The following is a 24,705-nucleotide window of genomic DNA, read 5'->3' on the forward strand; positions in this document are numbered from 1 at the left end:
AGTAGTCAATTACGCGAGTCAAATTTTAGTGAAAAAGAAAAATATTCGCATGCAGTATTGATTTTATAGTCAAAAACTCAAAAAATATATTATACTTAGTATATACATGAAGGTGTAAGTACTAAGTACCTATATTTCTCGTACTTATGCTAAACTTATTTAGATCTTTAGTAAAAACGTCTATTAAGTATATTTATTATTTGTTCGTATCACCGGACAGATAACCAATGTTCTTTTCCATCACGTTTGCATCGTTTACCCAATCGTTTACTAACTCGATAGAGTTTTTTTGAAATGAAAGAGTCTGCCTATTTCATTTCAAGTTTTTCGCTTTTCCGTTATTTTCATATCCTCTCAGCGTTAATTTTTTACACAATGAAGTCGCGTTGACCTATCGATATTCGATTCTCGTATATACCTAACATCTTCGTATTTTTGCATTTTATATTTATAGAATTCCCAATTCCGTTCTATACTAATCCGCTGATGGCAAAAATGCGACCAAAAAAAGTGCATATAAGCCCTACGGTAAAATTGTTTTTCGAATTTTTTCATTTTTGGTGAGATTGTGGGATCTTATGGTGGCGGTGGAAGGAAGGGAGGGTAGGGTTGCTACGTATATATTCGAAAATTTGGGCTTCTCGGAAGTTTCGAAAAGTGAACGAAAATTGAAAATTGAAAATTTCGTATTTTGACGACGCAACGGACAATTTTTCGAGCGTAACCGCCGATGACGGATGAATCGTTGAATCCCTTCCACTGTTACACTGGCTTGGCGTGGCGTGGCGTGGCGTGGCGCGGGCGCGGCGCCTCGTCTTCAACTTGAAATTTCGATTCTGCCATGCTTTGCTTATTGTGTTCTCGAGTAAGGTATGAGTTTCGAATGGGTATGGGCTGTATATTCTCATTCTCAGCGTCAGCGCTATTGTAATAGTCGCGACTCGCGACTATACTCGTAGTGCGAGTGCGTGTATTCGGTATTGGATTGGGCAGATTGGGCATTGGGTGAAGTAGAAGCCGAGCCAAGGCATAAGCGTAAAGTTACTGCCGAACGAGGAGCGACACCGACAGTTAGATTTCAGTTTCCAACAGTTCGTTGCGTGTTTGCGTTTTACTCTCGCTACTCTATTATTTCGCGCACATATATTTCTTTCGCTTTCTTATACCCGAGTATTTATTTTGCGTCGATATTCGTAGAAAAAAAATTGTTATTAGTTGTAACTTGTAATTGTTGATCGTTTGTTCGTGTTGTGTTGTCGTTTTTTTTTTGTAATTTTTTTTAGCCCGATCGACATCCTCGACCGGTGGTTTTTAGTCGTCGTTGACCTTAACCCTTTCTAGGTACAGTGGTTGTTTTTGGATGTGGGTTTTCCGTTTTTCGATTCTGTATCAATAATCGCAATTCGCAATCGCGAACTGCGAAGGTCCAGTCGCGTTTCTAACTTAACATCGATTTTATTCTCGTAATGTGATCTAACGATCGCGAACGTATCGACTTTGATACTTTTTTTAAAAGCCGCGACGCGAATCAGAACTTGTCGATGTCGATGTCGACTACGTACGAGAACGATTATTTCCTGAAAATGTCGTCGTTTTCGCGAACGGCTGTGCTTGTCGGTTACTTTTTACTAGTGTTTCACGGTGCATTTGTGGTTGGTCAAAGGAATAACGAAGATTTACAGAGCAGACTCTCCACCAGCCCTGATTTATCCGAAGTAAGTTTACAGATACTTGATACTCGTATAGGTAGGCTACACGTGTATTATGACTTGGGTGTATATATGTACATATCAAAATATATCGATTAATATAACATCATCGAGTGTTGAAGCTGCCCCACGACCAGGGCCAATGGGCCATGTAGAGAAAATCTTGGCCCAGGAAAAAATTAAGAAGGCCCCTCATCCGATATTGGGTTGCCGACAATTCAATTTATTATTTCATTTTTCTGGATGGCCAGTTGGGCACTATACAGGTCGTTGGAAAAGTGCAGGCCCCGGCGAAATTCCTTCATTTTCTCTTTCGCCCTGATTGGTCCTGGTCACGAGGTCACGACTCACAGCTAGGACTAGGTAGTAGCCAGTAGGTACCTACTACCTACCGAACGTGCGCCTTTAATTAAAAGCTCGCCCGCTTACTAAATAGAACGCACGAAGGTGGTTGTTTGATTTCGAATTTGAGATATGGAAAATGCTGTCTTATGATCTGCTTCTACTCGTATCTGCGGAGTCGATGTAAACAAACATCAAAAATACTTACAAGTTGAAAAGACACGCGCCCATCGCACGCGGTCACCTACTATAAGTAATCATGCATCCAATTAAACGGGTAACACGATGCCGCCGCGCCGATGCGGCTGGATTTATAAGATTCGCGAACAAAAAAAATGCGATTACATAAGTATTCCAGAACAAGATTGCAAAGCATACAACATTGACATTGGTAACTGACGCGCAACGCTGTATGAGCAGTAAGGTGGATTGTGAAGGAAAAGTCGGAAAATCTTGATAAACTTCATCGGAGACCTTCGAGTTGGGTCGAATGTCAATCGGAAAAAGAATTGTGGCTCTGAAGATGCAGCTGGACTGCTGGAGGAGAGTTGCGAGTCCTCAAAGAAAAGACGATAAAGATATCCTTTCTGAAACTGGGAGTCGAGTATTTTGCGATGAAAGGGTGTCAATTTTTTGGTCATTAGGTGCAGTGTACTACAGTACTTATCTACTAATTGTGATGCAACGAGAGAAACCCTACCAGCATAAGTTGGAAAAAGAAATTTTCCAGGAGAGATGAAAATTTTTTGGAGCACGAACTGAAATTTTGATTGTTTTTATTTTTTTTTCTAATTGCAGTTATTGAAAATCTGGAAAATGCCGGAGCCTTAATAATTGGAAACCGTTTTTGGCATTTTTCAAAATTTTGACCTCGATTCGTTCCGGCATTTCATGGTCTTTCTTCAAATACATTTTTCGGAAACGTGAGAAAAAAGATTACGAATTTCATTTTTCAATTTTCCAAAATCTTATTTTTTTCGTTGGACAATTTTTTTTCTTTTTTTGAAAAACAATACATTTTTGACCCAAACACTCGCAATTTTCAAAGATTGCTTGGGGAGTGATGCCACGATGCCAGCGAGTGAGTTAGGGCCTCGACCCAGAGGATCAGTGAAGTCAGTTTTTTTTGGACTGCATAGCGGAGCCGTGTGGAGCGTTCCATGTTGGAAAATGCATTTACTTCACGAGTACCTTACCTACTTACATATGTATACTTAATATGTACAACTGAATAGGTATAGTGAAAGAGTCAATTTTAAATTACAAAAATTCCGCGAAAAAAAGTAGAAAAAAAGACGACAGATGTGTATGATTGAATAGAACAACATTCCTAGCAGGTACGTAATGTTTCTTATCAGGAATTTTATCAAAACGTTGACGATAAGCTTTCACGCGTTTGTGTTTGATTTAAGCAGGCGCGCTGTCAACAATGAAACACATATTATGAGTATGAGGAGCGATATATCAAAATGCCCTTTGTCACGTTTTGAAATTTTACAGGAAAAAGGAAAATCATTTTCCCTTTAAACAGGTGACTAATTTCCCCTCGTAGAATTAGGAGCAAGAAATTGAAATGATAACATATTATATGTACTTAGATACTTTTGAAATGAAATGATTCGAAAATTATGGGAAAACGGAAATAACTAGACCAGATGCAGATGCTAATCTATCTTATCTTAAGCCGGGCGATAATAATCTACAAAATAATACGTATTATACACGTTATGGTAAGCTGCTACTTGGTCACATACAAGTACGATCTTGTAGCAGTGTAGCAGTAGCACAACCAGACGGCGTGGCGCGGGCGCGGCGTGTCTTTATCTATGTAGGTCATATTAACACCCTACGATTTCGGAGAGCGGGTGTAACTCGATAGTCGATTTTTAATCCGAAATTTAACATTGTCTTAGTCTTAGACGTCTGCTAAATAGGTACTTACGTATGACAAAGAACAACCAGCGTGAATTTTTACGTGAGAATATTCCTGTATACCGAAATGAAAATTTTTTCGTACCCCTTGGGTCACACTTCACCATACAGTATGTTCTGTATATGTGTATTTACATTTATGTACATCTACATACGAGTACCTAGACCTACACCTACTTACAAGTTACAATATTTCAATTGGGTACCTTTTGGCTTTTTCCCATATTCTCAACTTATTTTGCCTACAGGTGGCCGGCGTGGCCCCGTGGCCATTCAGTATACGTATTACGTACCCGTACCTATTCCAAATTCAACGCATTTAAAGGAAATACCAGTGGGAATCTCCAAGTCGAAAGGCCAACGAAAATATTATTCCAACTATACGAGTACCTAGTTAATTTAGATATGTAGAATTGTAGATACAAGATTCGTTGTAGATAGTTGAATTCAACGATTAAAATAGGCGCATAAGTACAAATTTGCCGATTTTCGGTGCCTAGGTAGATTTATTCCAAAAAAGCATTTCTGAATGCTGTTTTAGTTGCGGGCAATAATTATGCGATAGTGTAGATAATAATTTTGTACTCGTAGGTCGTACTGTCGTAGGTACTTTATGTACCAGTATAGAGAACGTATAGGTGCCTAAATAAAAAATGAGGAATATAGGATTTTGATTTTTCAAAAATTACGGTAAATTGCCGAGAAAAAATTGGTTGACGGCTCGCATTGCGTAAAAAGTGATTGACGAGCGAGGCGAAGAAAACACTTGATGTACCTATCTCTATCTATCTAACGTTGGCCTAAGTAATGATATGCCGATGCGAGTGCGACCCCTGCGGCCAGAATAGCGGTGGCGTACGGTGAACGGTGAACAGTGTCAAGATTAGGTATAATGTAGGTAGGTATGGTATATTTAAAGAAAACCGATCAATGCGGTCGTCGTCGTCGTCGTCGTCGTCGGTCGTGCTCGCGCCCCCTCTGTCATTTATGTTAGTTTACTCGCAGCTCTGTATAGTTAAAGAAAACTCGTAAAGCCGCCATCCCCATAAAGTTTCACCATTATACATAATACATATACTACATATAACGCGTACCTATACCGTAATCCTTTCAATTAACGATGTACGGCGTAAACCTAACGTTATATAGGCTACTGGCTACAATCTATCACTCTTTAGTGCGATATCAGACATCAGTTATCACACAGATGTGATGTGGCTACTGGCCGAAATTTAAAAATCCAATATTCAATCTGATTCTCTGATCAAAAATTTGGGGTCATTTTGTCCTGGAAAGTGGTAACTTTAAAACCAATGGCAAATCCATGTATGTACCTACATTACATACTGTAAATCAATCTAGAAGAGAAAATAGGTGCTGAATTTGATACATACTCGTATAGGTATTTTACAAATCGGAGGAGAGTGAACTTTCTCAGAGAATCTAATTGAAATTCAAAGTACATTGTACTTGCGTTGAATATGTATGTTTTTTTCCCTCTCTTGTACGCGTAATATTGTCTATACGTAACGTCCTATAGTGTACCGTACCTATCTAGATATCTATATCTACAGGGTGCCCAGAAGTTTTCTACTAGAATACTTTGGGTGGTCACAGTGAATGATACGAGTACGCGTAATAATGATCGCACGTGATTGGTTGTTGGACTGGAGAGATAACGCATTCCACCAATCATACGCATCTATTTCACGTTGCCAACCTACGCGTATATTTTTAATGAAAAACTTTCTTTGAGGTACTCGATATTTCTGGGCACCCTGTACTTACCCTGCTGGTCTACGTAGGTATTACACGAACGATGAATATGTACATATAGTATACGGATATGTCTGGCTCTCGTCATATCTGGAACTGGATATATGTACTTACTATGTACTTACTAAATTTCAAGCATGTAATGTACCTCTGCTTAGTGCCTGCTTGCATAGCCATACTCGTAGAATCTAATAGTCATATATCTATCACATTCACAATGAAATGCGATGAGAAAAAGAAAGTACTATCGAGTGAAATGTATATTTTGCTTTGTAAATTAATAATATAGATCATAGATGGAACATACCCAGTACCCGCCAGTAAACCGAGTAAACGAATACAGTCTGTATTCTGCACTGTACTCATCGTGTACATATGTCATGCGTGTCTGTTTCGTATTTACTTACTTACATGCACCTAAGCGTTACTTATACCTATATGTACAATAAGTATACGTATACAAGCGTTTACGTAAGTCTAAGTAGTAAGTAATAAGTATATAAGTAGAAGTAGGTACCTACCTAAGTATCCGCTTCAGTGCAGTTGGGTGCCAGAATTACGAGTACGTTACTACATACGAGTAATACCTACGTAGTTAAGCTGCGAACATGCATAATACATACATATTCGCGTATTAGTATCTAGTGGTATGTTTCCAAAACGCACCAAGTCCATTTTCAAAGATTCTGAGGTTTCAAGGCCATGCAGAATAAAGTTACGGCCCAAAATGGCTGATTTTTGGATATGTTATGCCCGAGGGTCTTGGCTACAACATATCAAAAAATCAGCCAATTTGGATCATTTCTACGTTTCCAAATTGTACTAACAAGCGAGGTGCCCCAGGTGACATTCGCCGATTTCAACGATTCTCGCATCGTTGGATAGAGGACATCGAACATAGTCTGCCACGAAATTTTCAGCTGCTGAAGTTGATATTTCAACCTTCCAGGGCAATTTTTCGATTTTCAGATAGCAATTTTTAAAAAATCGAAAAATCACCCTGGAAGGCTGAAATACGAGTATCAACTTCAGCAGCTGAAAATTTCACCATAGACTAGTCTCATCATATGTAATGAAATGCCCAAATAATATGGAAGATTTCGGTATGCGACCTACGCCGACTATTTTTGGCCAATTTTTCAAAATTTCTACGAGAAAATCAAAAAATCACCCTGGAAGCCTGAAATATCAACTTCAGCAGCCGAAAATTTCACCGTGGGCTAGTCTCTCATCATATGTATTGAAATGCCCAAATAATATGAGAGGTTTCGGTATGCGACCTGCGCCGTTTATTTTTGGCCAATTTTTCAAAATTGCCATGTGAAAATCGAAAAATTGCCCTGGAAGGCTGAAATACTTCAGCAGCTGAAAATTTCGTGGCAGACTATGTTCGATGTCCTCTATCCAATAGTGCAAGAATCATTGAAATCGGTGCATGTCACCTGGGGCACCTCCCTCGTAAGTACCACGAATTTCTTACCAATATTTTTTTGGACTTTGTGCGCTTTGGAAACATAATAATTATGCTTTAAATACATAATAGGGTACATTCGCCTTTATTTTTCAAAATGCTTTTAAAAAATAAGGTAGGTATGCCAGAATATTGAAAGATATTATCTATTTCGAAAATTGGGCAAGTATTTTGGTACGGCGCGGCGGGGCGGGGCGGGGCGGGGCGGGGCGGGGCGGTAGTGGCTAATGTGTTAGTCATCCTATTGCTATTTTCAGAAAATCGAGAAAATAGCCAAATAAGCTCTACGAATTTTTTTTTAATTTTTTGAAATCGTCAATTTGGTAAATGATGATTAATGAAAAATTGGCACAACCGCGTTCCAAAATATTTTCCAATTTTTAGGAATGATAAATATCTTTTTGATCAATCGTGGAACAGAATTTGATGATGTAGTCATCATCACATACTTGCTTATGTATAATACAAGTAGGTACCTAGTTTCTGTACCAGCAACGAACATTGCATCGTTGCTTTGGAGAAGACGAAATTTGTATAGTTCTAGTTAGACTTTGAGTCTTTTTTATCGAATTGATGCGCGTGAAAAGAGCCAAAGAGCGAGAGGAATCAAGACGAAACGACGAAAAGAGGAATATTTTTTGTGAAAAAAATTGATTGGAAAAGCAAGGTGTAACGACTAACGCAGAAATATGAGACTCGCAGTGACACGAGGTGAGTGCGCAGTTTTAGCCACCAAAACCGCTATCCCTAATACGAGTGTCGAGTAGGTACCTATTACCTACGGTACGGTATCGGAGTAATTTTTTTTTTATTGACTCGTTTTTTTAACGTCTAATCGCGAACGTTTTACGCTTATGAGAAACAGTTGCCAAGACAAATAATAATGGTAAAAAATAAATACATAAAAAGTACCTAGGACCTAGGTGTAGGTACTGTAGGTACGCTGCGGAAGAGCAATACGCTCGCACCCACCCACCTAGCACCTACCCTGCCGCGTCCATGGGCCTTGTCTGCGAAATGCGCTAATCGCCTAATCGAAAGGTAGCTAAATGTGGTTATAGGCACTAGGCAGGCGCAGAGGAGAGGACTGGCTATCTGATCTTACTCCGACTCCGACTCCTTTTCTCTCTCACTCTCTCTCTCTCTTACTTTCTGTCTTTCATTCTGTCTCACATAGCACTTATGTATGTATATTGTATGTTGTGTTGAAGTATCAAGTACCTACAATCCTACATACTAGCGAGTAAGTAATGGATATTAACTATAGGTATAGGTTTAGGTTTTTGGTTTGGGAGGTTTAGGTGGTCTATGTCGATGTCGTATGCATTTGATGCAGTTGGGAGTTGGGGCATGGAGACGCAGGCGAGAGCAGCATTCTCATTCAGCATTCATTACGAGAGCGAGAAGAAGAGGATCGACGATCGAGGGCTGGTTGCTTTCCGCAGGCGTTGACTGTTTCATGGCGCTGGCGATGGCGAGCTTAGTCCAGCGTGTCAGTTGCCAAACGAACCGTAACGTCCGCACACAGACAATAGGGTGAACCTTTATTTTACTCTCGATATCACGTAACTCTTTACCATATCGTATCGTATCATACCGTATTTTACCTTAGCGTTAGCGTTAGCTTTATTGTATGTACCTCTACCTATAGTACCTACTGTACTCGTACTCGTAGGTATCTCTATCTACTCGTACGGACACGATTGCCCTGCTGTAGTGCTGTGCTGTCGGTGTCGCTGCTCTCAGCTGTGGCAAGCAGGCAGAAGGCACTGGCGGAGAGATGATGGCGGCAGCGGCAGCGGCAGCAGCTGACGCAAGGTACACAATACGTACGCTTACGTTATTTACCTTCCTTACCTTAGCACTCATCAGCTACATCCGCGACCGGTGACCGCGATCTATCCGCTGCTGCAGTGCCACAGTTCATTCGTCTATCCATCGGTTCAGTACTCCTCTGATCCTTCTTTATACATTTCATTTCTTTATCTTACGATGAGTATAGGTATCCCTACTCTACCTACTACTACGAGTATCTTTCATTTTCATTTGTATTCTTCTAATTTTCCTCCCTTTTTTCGCGTTTACGGTAACGGTAGTAGAGGTACCGGGTACCGCGACCGTCGCGACGCGACCACGCTACATCGGCGCATCAGACTACCTGTATTCGCGTTGCTGCTGACCACAGTCTAGTGGTCTACCCAGTACCCACACTCCGCAAGTTTTCAAAAGATTTATTACGAGTCGTGGCCTTTTTTGTCGTTGGTCGTACATATTTACTCGCGTACGACTATAAAAGTATTAAGTACCGTACGCCCGCGCCACACGGTACAAGTAAAGGTAGAGACAGAGAGTAGGTAAAGGTATACGCGTATCTGCCTGAATGGTTAGGCTATTGGTTAGCGTTAGGTTACTCGCGGCAGCCCCAGTCGCATTAACAAGGAATCCTTTGTGAAACCAACGATTGCACCATACCTAGCACCATGCATGTGGCGATGGTAAAGTGAAAAAGATAACAGGTGCGAACTGCGATGTGAAGAAACCTTATCATTTTGATAAAGCTAGTCCGATCCGACCCGACACCCGACTTCCATCGCGTCGCTTGTGCTGTACCTTTGTCATCCCTCATCCCATATTATACGTATATACCTAATACCTATATATAAGTATACGAGTACATTATACTTACTACGCTTATTTACTCGTACTCGACTCGAGTTTTGTTAGGTATACCTTCTTATAGGTAGAGGTACATACTCGTACTCGTATGTGTACCGCACACATACAGTATACGCACATTGCCATAAAAACTGGTTAATGATGCGAAATGGACACCAGATCGTATGCTCGTACTGGCAGACGGAACTGCAGCAATATAATACTTACGTAGGTAGAGCTTGAGGTACATCAAAAATAGATTCCAACTCGAAATTGTGACTCTTATAATTTCGGCATTCTGCGATTCTGCGACTCAAAAATACGACTCATTCGTTGTAAAAAGGAGTAAATACATGTACAAAGCATGATCCTTTCTTGCTGCGACCTGTGACTCTCCAACTCTTTTTTTTATTCCGGATAGATATGCGAACGTGACCATCTCAAATTGATCGTTTTAAACAATTTTCACTATAGGATGGGTGTATTACTGTATTAGGTATACAAAAGATGAAGATTTAAAATTCAGAAAAGAAGACAAAATGAAATTAGTCAGCTAAGCGAAGGTTTAGCGTTTAGCTGCAACATGTGCGTAGCTGTAGGTATACATACTATGTAGCCACGATTTCGAGGGGCGGGGAGTACCTATAGGTACCTCGTCGAATACCTGCAACTTGAGCCACAAAAGAAAATTCAGTGAAAATTTTATTAAACATGGTGAAAATACACCGCTGATAATTATAATTGCAGCAACGCTTGGCAAGAGTCGAAAAAAAATACATAAAACATACCGTAGCCTACATAATTTAAAACCTAACAAAATGGTATAAAATCAAGAAAATAACATAAAATCGTTGAAAATCGCTATAAAAACTATTAATGCACTCCCACCAGAAAATGGATCCAATCTGACCTGATCAAACCTGGCCCGATCAACGTTTTGATCGGATTAGATCTGTTCAGACCTGATCAGATCAAATGCTCCGGGCGAAAATAATTGAATTTGATCGGGTCGTCTGCTCAAATTTGGGGAATGCCTGAATGTGCAGATCAGATCTGGCCAGATCCAAGTTTTGATCGCATTCGAGCTGTTCTGATCTGATCAGTGATCAGATCCGAACATTCTCCGAGTCCAACGGTCCAATTATACATCTGTTCAGAACCGATCAGACCTAATATGGGAGTTGGGTTGGGAGACCTAATTGCATCTCGCCAGATCTGACCAGATTCGATGAGATCCGATTATTTTCTTCCGAGTCCGTAAAATCTGCCGCATTAATAGGTATACTACGTAGATACTCCATTTGATGTAGGTACCTATCATATGCTTTTTAATATTTTTCATCTTCTAGAAGAGTCGCCGATCGACTTTTTGATCAATTTTAAAGAATTAAATAGGTAAGTACGTAGACGTACGTACGTATGTATTTGTACTTCAGGATGACTTGGCGTGAAATTCCAAAAAAAAACAACTTTTTTGCTTCGCTAACTCGTATGATTTGTGTTTTCATTTCGAATGTTGGAATGTTACGTAGGTAAAGGTAATATACTCGTATAGACTGCGAATGTAAGCTTAGCAGCTTACGCTATACGAGTATATAATATTGTATTGTATACCTACCTACGTATATCCTACTTTCACCGATTGACAGAGATATTCTTTACTGCGAAGGGCGACTGCCGACTGGTGATAATGAGGAAGGATTAAGATTGTTGGTAGATTTGATGTACGCGTATAAATGGATTAATGTGTACATTCGAACTGTACCGTATACCCATACCCGTACTTCAGTTATACTTGCATGCACAATACAATGCATCATACCTATGTACCTATCTTCTATGCTCATATATACATACGTACGAGTATGTTATGTACATAAAGCAGTATAGCGTTCCGCTTCCAATTCCATTAAACAGATACGTATACCTACAAATACTCGGGCTGTAACCCGAGTATCATTTGCGTGTGCATGTGCATGTGCATGCATTGTTCAGAAAATATACTCGTAGGTAAAGGTACGCATAGGTACTTTAGAGTTAAACTTATACAAAGGAACCTTTTAAACTGACACTCTCCGACTTGAAAATATTCAAAAGCATATTCTAAACCCCGATAACCAAAATTCTACGTTCCAAAATCCGTTTCTGGAGTTTAATGGAAATTTTTTTAAAAACCAGTCTTTTACAAACCCTTTGCCAATTCGAAAGCTATCAGTTTTAGACTAATTCGGGAGCTTTCAGCGAGTTTCCATCTAACTTACAAGAGAGGTGTCTCAAACCGACATTCGCCGATTTCAAATGATTTGTTTATAGTTTCCTTTAAATTGAAGAACGAGTATCCCGTGTTGGGTGTTTTCGATTTTTTCTCGTTTATGTTTTTTTTTTGTCATTATGCTATAAGTAGTTAAGTACATACCTACATTGGAAAAGCAGATTTCGAGCATTTTTAATGCAGCTTCTACGACAATTTTCGTCAAAATGATACCGATAGATTAAAAAAATACTGATAAATTAAAGTTGAAAAGATGCAAACGCGAAATACGAAATAGGTAGGTACCTAGGTACCTGTTTCCAAGCGAAGTGTGTAAGCTGAAGGAAATATGTACATAGACATACCAGCTATTCCTCTATTTCTATGTACTCGCAAATACGTCTGTCTTGTTCCTCATTAGCTGCTCATTGTTTCATACTTAATTTGTTGATTTCCGTTTATTGTGGCAGTCTATCGTGTACTTGTCTGTCGCTGCAGTCTACCAGCTCGTATCGTGCCAAAGGCCAACGAAGTGTAGTTCGCAAAATTGCGTACCTACGTATACGATTGTCTGACGTTAATACTCGTACATACCTACGAGCTACGAGTACTTATGAAAAGAATATTCTTAGGTGAAAATTTGACACGATTCTAGTCGAGCAAAAACCTATACGACGACGAACACGCAGCTTTGCGATCGTTGCCCTCCCTCTCTCCTTGTAGCTTTTAAACACCATTTTCGCGGATCCGCTCGAGTTAATTAGCAAAAACTATGTATTGCAAATTTGTGTACCAATTTTTTTTTACAAAAACGATCATTATCGATGCAAATGAATCACTCGAATCGTATTACAGCTGAATTGTTCTTCTTATTCGACTATACTCGGTACCTTCTTAGGTACTTACGTATTTATTGTTATTTGATGTTTTTTTTTTTCGTAATAAGTACTGCTAAATATAAGTTTGGCGATTGGCGCGGCGAGTGTGTTCGCGTGTAGACTATTGTGTACAATGTTGTTTTTTCTTTGTTTTCAAAAGCTTGGTTGAACACGTTTCGAGATGGTGTCGTATCGCGATCGCGAGCTCAGCGAGCTGTCGCTTGTTGACGAAGGATATGCCCGTCATTCTGTCATAATCATCCGTAACGGCGCGGCGAGTTCCTCTCTCTCTCGCTCTCTCTGTTTATCAATTAGGTACCTGTTCGAGTATACCTACTTATTCGCAATTTACATTTTCGAAAACCTACCTCTTGTTGTAGGTACTTATGTAGTTTGGATAAAATTTCAGTTGATAATGCTGTAAAGGGTGCATTATACTGTTGAAGTTGTACAATTGCATTGAATTGCGCGCGCGCGCGCGCGCTGATAGTGAGTCCGAGTCGTGTGCTCGTCGTCTTCGTACTTAATCGTAATTCGTAATTGCGTATACTGTATTACTGTAGCTAGTATAGCTGGATTGGATAAGTCAAAGTCAACGAGCTGTTTGCCATTAGGATTATGCCTATTAAGTATTAATTAATCTTTGCTATTCGCAAGTCGCAAGTTGCACTTGGTCACAGATCGTAGGTCGGCGGTCGGCGGTCGGCGGTCGCAGGTTGTTTGCCATTGGCTGAACGACTACAACTATGGTAGTATGGTATGGTACTAGCAAGTACCTTACGAGTATAGCAATTGTACAGCTTCGTTGCTTCCTCAATCCGAATGAATCATCTCGTGTTTCGGATGTCGCACCGTCGCGTCGATGCACTCGATCGGGTAATTAATCTACGCGCAAATCGTCAAGCGAAGCGCAAATTTCAACTCGATTGTGATTTGCGTTGTATCGCGTGATTCCCTCCTTTCTCCTTTCTTTCTTTCTTTTTTTTCTTCCTTGCTTCCTTCCTTGCTTCCTTTCTTCCTTGCTTCCTGCGGCGCCTTGTTCACTTTGTTGAAAAAATTTGGTGAAATTTTTCCAATATTAAACAAGTACCATATTAGGTACCTACCTACGAGTAGAATTGGATTGCAATTTGCAACTACGCAACGCACGTGTACGTCTGTCGTCTACGTAAACGTATCACGTTACATTGAGCGTGTTGGTGCTGGTTGGTTCGCGAATTCCGGCCAATTTGTGATCGATAAAGTTAAACGTGTTTGGCAATTCGGCGTACGGCGTACCCACATTATAATAGCCATACTATGAAATGAGGAAAGGCGCCTAGACGCCGCCGGCGCGGCGTCGCAATCGTTGCGTTTGCGTTGGCGTCAGTCGACCATATTCAAACGCAAACGCGACGCAATTTACGGCATATTTTAGCCTTTAGCCTTTAGCCTATGGCAAAGGCAAACGAAACGAAGGGTAAACGCTAAACGACAAACGTAAACAATCCTCCGTCAAGAAGTGGTGCAACGACACCGATGTGCAAAAATGTAATAAAAATTATCAATTATGTATATATGTACTTATATCGATGTGAGGAATGAGGAAAGCCGGCTTGAGTCCTGCTCTCGCTCCTCGCTCTATCTCTAGGTATGCATTTACTTGTACACCAGATACCTTTACCTTATGCGTATAATAATTGTTTATGCGTTGAAAAATACGATCCTCGCTCAAGACCGCGAATATCTGCAGTATCGTCCAAATTGATTGACACGTGTTAATTAATTTGCAAGATGATGTACATTTTGAAAAGAAAAAAAAACTAAAATTATAATTTTTATAGTTTCCTCTCGTTAACTAAGTACGGATTCGTCGTTCTATCATTTTCTAAAACTGCCAAATTGGTCATCTTGGAAGTAAAGCCCTGACTTTCAAAATGAAATACGTATTTTCAAGGGGGGAAAAGGAGTCGGGTTTACTATCTTTGCGACTCATTCGAATGACTCGGGCGTAATGTTTTCAAAATCTTTTTGCGTTGATTCAAATCCAAAATTTTTTCCAACGATTATTTTTGAAAAAAATTTAAATTGCTAATAATAACCAAAAAATTGGAACCACCGCGTTCCGAAGTACTGTTCCTGTTTCAGAATAGAAATCATACCTACTTTTCAACGTTTTGTCATTAGATACTTTTAAGTAATAATGCGTAATGTTTGATGGGGGGGGGGGGGGGGGTAAAAATACGAATTCACCCAAAAGTAAGCTGTTTGTAAATTTCCATCAACTGCTCGTTAGAATTCTAAATGCGCTACGAGTACGATTTTTTCGAAATTTTTCCATCTTAGACGACCCGTATCTATCCTCCGAGTCCGAGGCATCTCCTTGGATAAAATTTTGTCCGAATGACTTTCAACTCGGAATGAAGGTCTCTACTGAAATTAGTCGAAATCGTTCGATTTTTTTTTCGTGATCCACCACAATGTACAAACATATTAAGACTGGCTGTAGTTTTCGTCGGAATTGCTTTTTTCATCCTTTACCTATTCTCATTTTAATGAAATCACGTTCGGCGTTTTTTGTTTTAGAAAATCATAATGATTATAGTTAGGTAACACGTAAAACGACATTCTAGATAGGCGCTAGACAGTATATACGTAGACTATAGACACTAAGGCAGGCAGATACTCGATTACTCGTATTAGATACAGATCACAGATGGATGGTGCGCGTGTGAGATGGTCGATGGCGAATTCGTAAATTTGCGGAACGCGTCGCGTCGCGTCGAGTCGCGAGACGCGAGAGCAAAGGTGTCCGACTGTCCGCCAGTATGGCGGTGTAGGGTAACAGGGTAACAGGGTAACCGGAGTCCGGAACGATGAAACGTGATGTGGCGTGTGTTCGGGTGAAATGAAAATGAATTCGCAGTACTCGATGGTTAATGGTGACGCTACCATGCACCGCATAGGCATAGTCATAGGCATAGGCCATATACCATAGGTAGAAAGGTAGAGCTGGTATGCTGCAGTAGGTTTACTCGTAGGTACGAGTAATAGGTATCCGGAGCTGGAGCTGGAGCTGGAGCTGGAAGATAAGATACGACGACGACGAGTAAGTCTGCAGAGCTTGAACGTGTCCGTGCGCGACAAAGCCGCGACGTGACGCACCATTCACGTTCGGGCTGACTTACTTTGCCAATTAATCATCCTCGACGGCTTTCATCTTACTTTTTTCTCCGCTTTTCTCGCCGTTCTCGACGCGTATTTTGTCTGTTTATTATTTTACGACGTTTTCGCGATGTCAGTCTTCGCGCCATCCACGCATCGCACGCGCCATCTCCATCGTCGTGGTGGTAATCGATTAAATGTAGATACGAGTATAACAGAGGTAGGTACGCGGTATAGGACCTGCTATGCCATATTACTCGTAGTACCGTAATACGGTTGAGATGCGATCACAATACTAGATCAATTCTAACGTAGATATAGATACGTATGTACTGTATGTATTGTACATAGATGTACCTATCAATGAGGTACTTATTGGTATTGGTAAATTTATTGAACCTAGAAAAGTCGTTGAAAACTTACACCAGGCGGTGGTGAGATGTCTCACGCAACGGACCGTGGAAATGTAGAATGATTTTGTCGACCGTCGTCGTCGTGCGACAAATGTTTACAAAAGGGGTTGCCAGTTGCCACAACTTGGGTAATGGGTATTGGGTATAGCGAGTAGATATGTACGCGTATAATGAATAATAAGTAGTGCTGTATTAGTGTAGTATACACAATACACATATACATCTACATACGAATAGACATACTCGTAAGATGGGGGTTGATGATAGTAATAGGCGTATAAGGCTTGCTAGCGTGCTACGACTACGAGTATAGCTGCTGGAGCTGGTGCTAGCTGACAGCCGTTTCGATTTAGAATAATACACACACACACACACAGAGAGAACGACGGCGTGGCGCGGCGGTGCAGTGGTGTTAATACCGATAATGAAAGCAATAGCAAAATACTCGCACCGATATTACCTTCCGTTTCTCTTTTCTCTTTTCCCTTTTCCCTTACAGGTACCTTTTCGTATTCAATGCTTCGTATGTGGTAGTCCAATGGCCTATACGAGTACACGTGCGTCTCCGTGTGGCACCGTGGCACGTACTGCACGTACCTACGTAAAATCACTGACAATGCCCCCTGACTAGATCGTGGCATTTTAATCGTTGCGCAAAAAAGCCCTAATGGAGTTTTTGAAAAATTCTCAAATTTTATACCCAACCCACCCAAGATCGGGTTGAAGTTTTCTCTGCCTCGTTCAACTTTCAACTAATACGAGTATATGTACATAACTACATATGTAAAGCTTACGTGGGATGATCGGAAGGATACGGGTATCCGCGAGAGGGAGATGAGGTTATAACGATAGAAAATTACTTTTTCACCGGTTCACCCATTCGAAATGGGAAACTCGATTTTCAACGAAACGTTCGCGTAACTCGAATCAATTTTCTCTGAGAATTATACTTATCAAAAATTTGCGGTACCCGAGAGTTTTTATTTCGCTGCACCCTTATTCGCGTGCAACTTGTGTAGTCGTAGCTTTTCCTATCAGCCTATCAGGGGTTACTCGAGTAACTGCGCGAGCTTTTATATTCTCTTTTTTCGTGGAAAATGTATTCGTATGTATAATTGGCGCAATAAATGTTACGAGGGTGGCCACTGGACACTGGCCACAACCGCAATTCACAATTCACGGGTCGCTCGGTAAATCTCTTCTACCGCTTTTGTACGTAGAAGTAGATGACTCAACCTGCCTCGACGACACGATGCCAATGCCATGCCATGCCATAGGTCACACCGTGTTCGCCGGGGTAAATTGAACTTACTCGTATGTATAAATGGAGAATTGGAGACGCGTTTTCTTCGTCGCCGTCGCCGTCGCTGTTCTCTCGAATAAAATGCTTAATGAATAGTTTCCTGTTGCAATCAACGTTCATTTTACTGGTACTCGTAGTTGCGCCGTTCGTGGTAGCTGGTTACGTCATCGTCAGCTAAGTAGTACCAGCCGATATGGAGCTGGTAGGTATTGCAGTTTGTGTTTATATTTGTACTGGTAACTGTGGCGCGCGGTTGCAAAGTGGTAAAATTTGGGTATGGCCTCAGCCTCAGCCTTTGGGCTCGTCAGTTACCAGTTATGCTCAGACCTCTGGTATTCGCTTTCCAACTCGAAGGGTACCTACAAAAAATGGCCACTCGTCGTGGTCCAATCGTATACTGGAAAATAAGAACGCTAATCGCTATTCAGATCCTGTTTTTCCGACTGGAATCATTTGTCACGTGTCGTGTCGTGTCGTGTTGACGACGCGACGCGGTCCATTGTTCGGACCTTGGAATGCGATCAGCGATCACCTTACACCTAATAGGCAATAGCGATGTGTGTTGAAGATTCGTTCGAAGAGAGGTTCGATCATCACACTTTGGACTCACTTTTACTCGTATTAGCTACTGTCTTCTTGTCTACCGGAGGCTATAGGCTATAGGCTATACGAGTACATTATTAGCCGAGTACCTACGTGTATTGTTTTTTTATTCACGTATACTCGGCTACTCGTAGTAGCGCCAGTAGCTGATTTTGTTACTGTCGAAAGACAAAAGTCTCGCCAAATCGCGTAAAGTTGTTACTCGAGTGCCTACCTGCTTAGTGCTTGGTTTGGCGACAAGGTGTGTCATTCTCGTTTTGTTTTATTATTTCGTTTCGTTTCGTTTCGTTTCGATTTGTTTCGTTACAATGATCGAAAATTCTGTTTTCATGGTTTCCGCGCGTAAAACATGCGAAATCATTCCAATGGCGATGGCAACGTCGTTGTCATTTGACAGGATATTAAGCCAGCTATCTTCAACTCTTCATAAATCTCCTGCTATACCTGCTACACACCTAAAATTACAAGTTCACTCGTACCTACAAATACAAACGAAGGTGTTGGAAGATAGCGAAAAGCGTCTGATGATGAGATGTGCTGATTAGATCCCACATCCGAACATTCCCCGTATCCAATTTTACTAGACCAGATCTGGTCAGACCTAATCCGGTTCAATAGGAGCGATCCAACCAGATCTTCCAGCATCAGTGCAGGGAGACTATTGTGCGCTAGTCAAGTCCCAGGTATGGCAGGCTGAGTTTCGGATGGACCATGTGCGATTGCTGAGGGGAGGGGGGGGGCTAAGAATTGATGCGCAAGTTGTTCGCAATTATCAACTCTGTAAACTGAAATACTCGTACATACTCGTACGTATTTGCTTATTAGACTCGGAGTAGGTAATTGTGATCGTGCCAATTGATACAGCTTGTATCTCATAAAGTGGTTTCTGCTCGCTTCTGACTCTTTTAGTACTTACCTACCTATAGCCATAGGTATACTTGGGATGGTTTTTGTACGGATTCGAGGCCGTCGAACGCACCTTTTCACCGGAAACCGAGCGTTCATTGTACGATGACGTCATAGTCATCGCCGTCGCCGTCGCCGTCGTCGTGGTTTCCTATGGTTATGGTGTAGTGTATGGTACCTCGACCTCTTCCTCTATACACTTATAGGTATACCTATAGCGAAGTAGGTACAATGTACATATCACGCTCACGCAGACAGCTGAACTAAAAAAGACGCGATCATTACGCTGGAACGATTCGTCGTTTCGTAAATCGATTCGATTTCATGGGACTGGGACGCGACGAGCGACGAGCGACGACGATGCCATCGCCATCGCCATCGCCATGGTAAAATCATCCGAGTTTGAATGTAGACCTGATAAATAAACAGTCTGTTTTAACGTCACCTGCGAGTAGGTACCTACTCCTCCTGCATTACGAGTCAGATATACATCCTCCTCTTCATATCTACTACCTATAATTCTTGTTTTTGTTGTCGAGAAAATCGTGAAAAAATCACAAACAAGAGAGGAAATTTTGTTCGAATTAACACTCGAGTCTCGAAGAACCCATCTCGAGGAATCTGCAGGAACCATACTCGTAGTTAGACGATTATCGCATATCGCATATCGCATTCGAGTGCTCAAACTACGAGTATATCGGCAGACGGCAGAAAAGACTTGTTAAGGCGAGGCGTGTTGGCGCGCATAATGCCTGTGCCGATGTCGTCTGTCTATCGCAATTTTGCAACTTCTCGCAAAAGGGACCTAGGTGTAATTCTGAATGATTCTATGTACAAAAAAAAAGTTGCGATGAAATTCAGCAGATATCGGAACCATTCATGAGCTCGCATGCGTATGTACTATGTAGATGTAATGTATACTCGTTATACATACAATGTATTGTATTAGTTCGATGCTTTGTTTATGGACTACACGTACGAATGCGATAATTACAGACTATCGTCGGGGTATAAAGGGGTAAAAAGACACGTACTACGTAGTTTAATACTTCTGTCTAATATGTAGGTAGGTGGTAGTAGGTACTCGTATTTATTTTGTGCGATGTGCCTCTACCTACACCTGGTGTGGTATAGGGTAGGTAAAGTTGGGCTAGGTATGCTTCCGGTCGTACTTGTAGTTCATATTTTTAAACTCTCGTACTCGTACTCGTACTCGTACGATGTATTGCAAGTCTCGATGCAGACGTGAGAAGCGTTTTGATGTTTAATTTTATGATCGACTGATTATCGATTAATTATTGGCGCGTTTTTGCTGCAGCCTGCCTGTGCCTCTGCCTCTGCCTCTACCTCTGCTCCCATCCGTAAACGTAAAACAACATATTGGTTAGACTTTGTTGTACATGCGTCACTTTTACGTTCGATCGGTCGGATCTTTTTAAATTTGTCCTAAATAGGTTAAATAGGTATTGAAATGGACGCTGAACGATAATAATCATAATGCTAGAGTTTTTTTTGGTTCGTGAGTTTTGGAAAGTATTGTCGAGTGTTAAGCAGAAAGAATTATGCACATCAGTTCGATTTACTTCGCTGAAAATGATTTACGACTTACGTTTCGTGAAACAGTTTTTGCATTTTTTAAATTTACAAAAATTTACCAAAAATCTGAAAAATGGACTTTAGTATCCGAAATTTTGGTAGAGGAAACGTTCTAGGACATGCCATGATTTTTCGAATTTCGATCTGGTAGATAGCTAGGTACATAAAATGTAGGTACTAGGTAGTTTGGTTTCGTTCGAATCGGAGAGTGCTCGTTCAAAAGGTTCCCCTTATACTCGTATGTAGTTATGTACTACACCTACACGTAAGGTGTCAATAGTCGTACGAGTAGTAAGTATATCGAGCGTGAAGCTGCAGTCTCAGTCTGTTATTAGTCGGTACTCGCCAATTACTCTTACCTATTTGACTGTGCAAATAAACGACAAGTACTCGTAGGTACATTACATGGTACTTAGGTATAGGATGATGTTGGACCTTCTCGTCAATGTGTTGAACAGTTGATTCATCGCAATATTCGCAATTGCAAATTGTAAGCCGAGATCATCGCTTGTTATTGCGGTGGCGGTGGTTGTGGTTGTGGTAATGATACGCGTAATATAGTACCGACAAATTATCGCAAAATATCGAGCATTTATGTGCATTTCAGAGCATGCGGTATCTTCAAAATAATGAATGCTGACGATGACGATAAGAATATACTGTATATAGGTGGAGGTACATTAAAAGTGTAAGTAATGCATGTTGTATATACCTATGCACGTAGCGCGTAAAAGGATCATATGGACCAAACATTAACAAGGTGTGACTAAACAATTGTACGGTCGAGGCAGCGGCAGCGGCAGCGGCAGCAGCAGCCGGCAAACAGCAAACGAAAGCAGTAGCGGAATAAAGCGACGAGGCGCCACGCCGGCTGAAATTTTTCACTGGCGATGGGGAATGCAAGTACCTCTGTGGGTACTGGGTACTGGGTGTTGGGTGCTGCTGCTTACTCGAAACCCATTGTTCGCGTACCGGTTATCGGTTTCATTTACTCGTATATCGAATACCGAATACCGAATACCGAATAGGATATTTGGTGCGGTGCAGTGTGGTGATGTGTGTATGTAGATGTACCTACGAGTACTATTGTAGTATTGTACCACTGTAGGTCTACGCTACCTATACGAGTATGTATACGAGTATTGTATGTTATAATGCCCATATTTACTTATACTTATTTACGCGCGTATTCTCGTATACATAATACCTAGTACCTAATACCTATATATGTATTATGGTATGTATTTACCAGACCACCGCACCCTGTATTTGGTTTTGGTCTTTTGGTAGTTTCGGTGGAGGTCTATATCTGTTGCCATGCGACTTGCGAGCCCGAGCCCGAGCCCGAGCCCAGTCCTGCCAATACCTATTATAACTTATTACGCTGCACCGCGCAACCCTCCAGTCCTACCGTACACGTTATTTATATTTTCACGCACCCTAAACCTTTTGCACGGATTCGTTCTCCTCCCTTCCCCTCCCCCCACTTTTTTTTTACCATTTTTCGCTCAGACCCTCGCCTCGAGGTCGATAGGTCATTCTTTTGGTATAGGCATAGGCCTACTGTCGAGTCCATTTATCCACTTTATTTTTCGTTCCAAGCAAAAAAACTGGCTCGTCTTCAATTTGTATTCTATTCGTACGAAGAATTCAAAGTACCTACTGGATTTCCGTTGGAATATCGTAGTTTGGCTTGGCTTTTCAGAGGCGCAAGCCTAGGTATCTCTGGTATACCCTTGAAATGACGACGAATTTAACCAAATGAGTACGCTTAGTGCGCGACAGCAACTACTCGTAGGTATTAGGTGGGTTAAAAAAAAATTGACAAAATTTTATCGTATCGAACACATATTTTCTTCATTCTAGAATTTTGGTAAATTATAAAATTAAAATACGAATAATACGAATGTATAATTTTTCGCGTGAAATATTTTTTCAAACGAGTAGGTAGGTGTGCTCGGATACCCATTACCCATATAGATATAGACCGGCAAATTATATCGCAATCTCATTGTCACAACACAACTCACAAAGATAATGAAACGACAAACGACATGCGACACGAAAAATATGATCTGTGCGCGGAATGCTAGATGCTAGCCAAATGATTTACAAAATACAAGTATCTTAACATTTAGTTTTGTAATAATGCGATAATGCGAGTAAATACTTAATAAATTATAATAAAAATGTGAAACAAATCACTCTTTACATAAATACGAATAGTAATAATAAGTGTAAATTATGCGTACGCGTGTGAAATGTGTACTCTGTACTCTATTTCGCAATTATCGCACTGTATGTATTTGCAGCGATACCGATTATCTATTGCCTCTGCCTAGATGCCTAATTGCCTACACATATTATACTCGCGTACTTACTTACGAGTATATGTAATGTATGTATTATACCTACTTTTTGTACGATAATTTTCGTAGCTGGAGAGTTACAAGTGTTGTTTTATGGTGGACTCCAGTTCGTGTAGATACGTATCTGATTAATATACGCGCGAATTTACTCGTAATACGTAGGAAAAGGGCGGCCCGTGGATAAAATTATTTTCTCAATTTTTGATATAATCTTTTTAAAAACAGACCATTTTTGATTTTTTTGAATTTCCAACCTCCAAAATTCTTGTAAAAAAAAACAAACAAACAAAAGAAAATGATCGTATTTGATAAGATCTGATCAAATAGACTTACGTTGACAACCCTGAAATGCGGAAAAAAATTACCGAAGAATAAGGGGGAGAGAGGAAAGTTCAGACTGAGACCGCGTGCTCTTTTCGAAATTGCATCCTCATGGCTCATTCCAATCGAAGACGGGTAACTTGGAGTTGATTTGCTCCGTTAGCAGCTGAGAGCTCTTTTTCAGGCGTTTTACTTATGCAATTCTTTTAACGTGTGGATATCCGTCGATACGACTGCGACTGCGACTGGGACGACGGGAAAACAAGGCGATTGTCACGTGGTATACTATACAGTATACGCCACTACACAGCTTATACATACTACATACCTACATTGACAGGTAATATAGTACGGTGATGATGGTGTGGTGTGGAGCGGGCGTACGCAACATAAGTACCTTATGTACCTACATATACATATTTGTACATAAACGTCGATGAACACTTGAGAATCGTCTGAACGTTAATAATTTTTTTTTTTGTCAACGGTTAGAAATTTTGCAAAAAATTTAAATACACGGAGAAATGCCTCGGTACCCTTTTTTACGCTGCCAAAAAATTTCAAACCTCCATCGCGTCGTAATAAAATAATTATACGCAAAAATTAGGTTTTCTGTTATAAAAGTCGTGGAATAATTTCAAAGTTGTCCAAAAATTTTGAAAAATTCAAAATAATGTGACCAATTTTAACTTTTAGCGTACATGTTAAAAAAAAAAAAATGCTGGCATTAGCTCACGTGCGGTCTGGCAGTTTGCATTCCTACACCGCAGTTCACTCAGTCAGCAGTCGCAGTTGGTCAGAGATTTTAGGCGAATTTAGAGCACATTTACATAGGCAATTTGCACGATTGTAATAAAAGGGTGTTGGTGTTCTGGGTACTGGTAGCTTTAGCTTCGTAGACGTAGGTACTTATATAAGAGTATGAGTAAGTATAACTATTGACGACCACGACCACGACCACGAGTACGAGTTGGAATAACGTGCACCGACCGGTCGATCGATCGACGAACAATTCGCGTTCCATGACCTTTGCTGA

At 40.7% G+C, this 24,705-nt stretch overlaps 1 protein-coding gene across 1 annotated transcript in view; it reads left to right on the forward strand.

The window, feature by feature from the left end:
- Nucleotides 1-872: 872 nt before the first annotated feature.
- Nucleotides 873-24,705, forward strand: part of Fas1 (fasciclin 1) — a 62,123-nt gene continuing 38,290 nt past the window's right edge. The window contains exon 1 of the mRNA XM_065347650.1: nucleotides 873-1,715. Coding sequence (XP_065203722.1) covers nucleotides 1,542-1,715 — 174 coding nt within the window. The 5' untranslated portion in view covers nucleotides 873-1,541. The remainder of the gene's footprint in view (nucleotides 1,716-24,705) is intronic.

The sequence above is a fragment of the Planococcus citri genome, chromosome 2, assembly GCF_950023065.1.
Source record: "Planococcus citri chromosome 2, ihPlaCitr1.1, whole genome shotgun sequence".
Lineage (NCBI taxonomy): Eukaryota > Metazoa > Arthropoda > Insecta > Hemiptera > Pseudococcidae > Planococcus > Planococcus citri.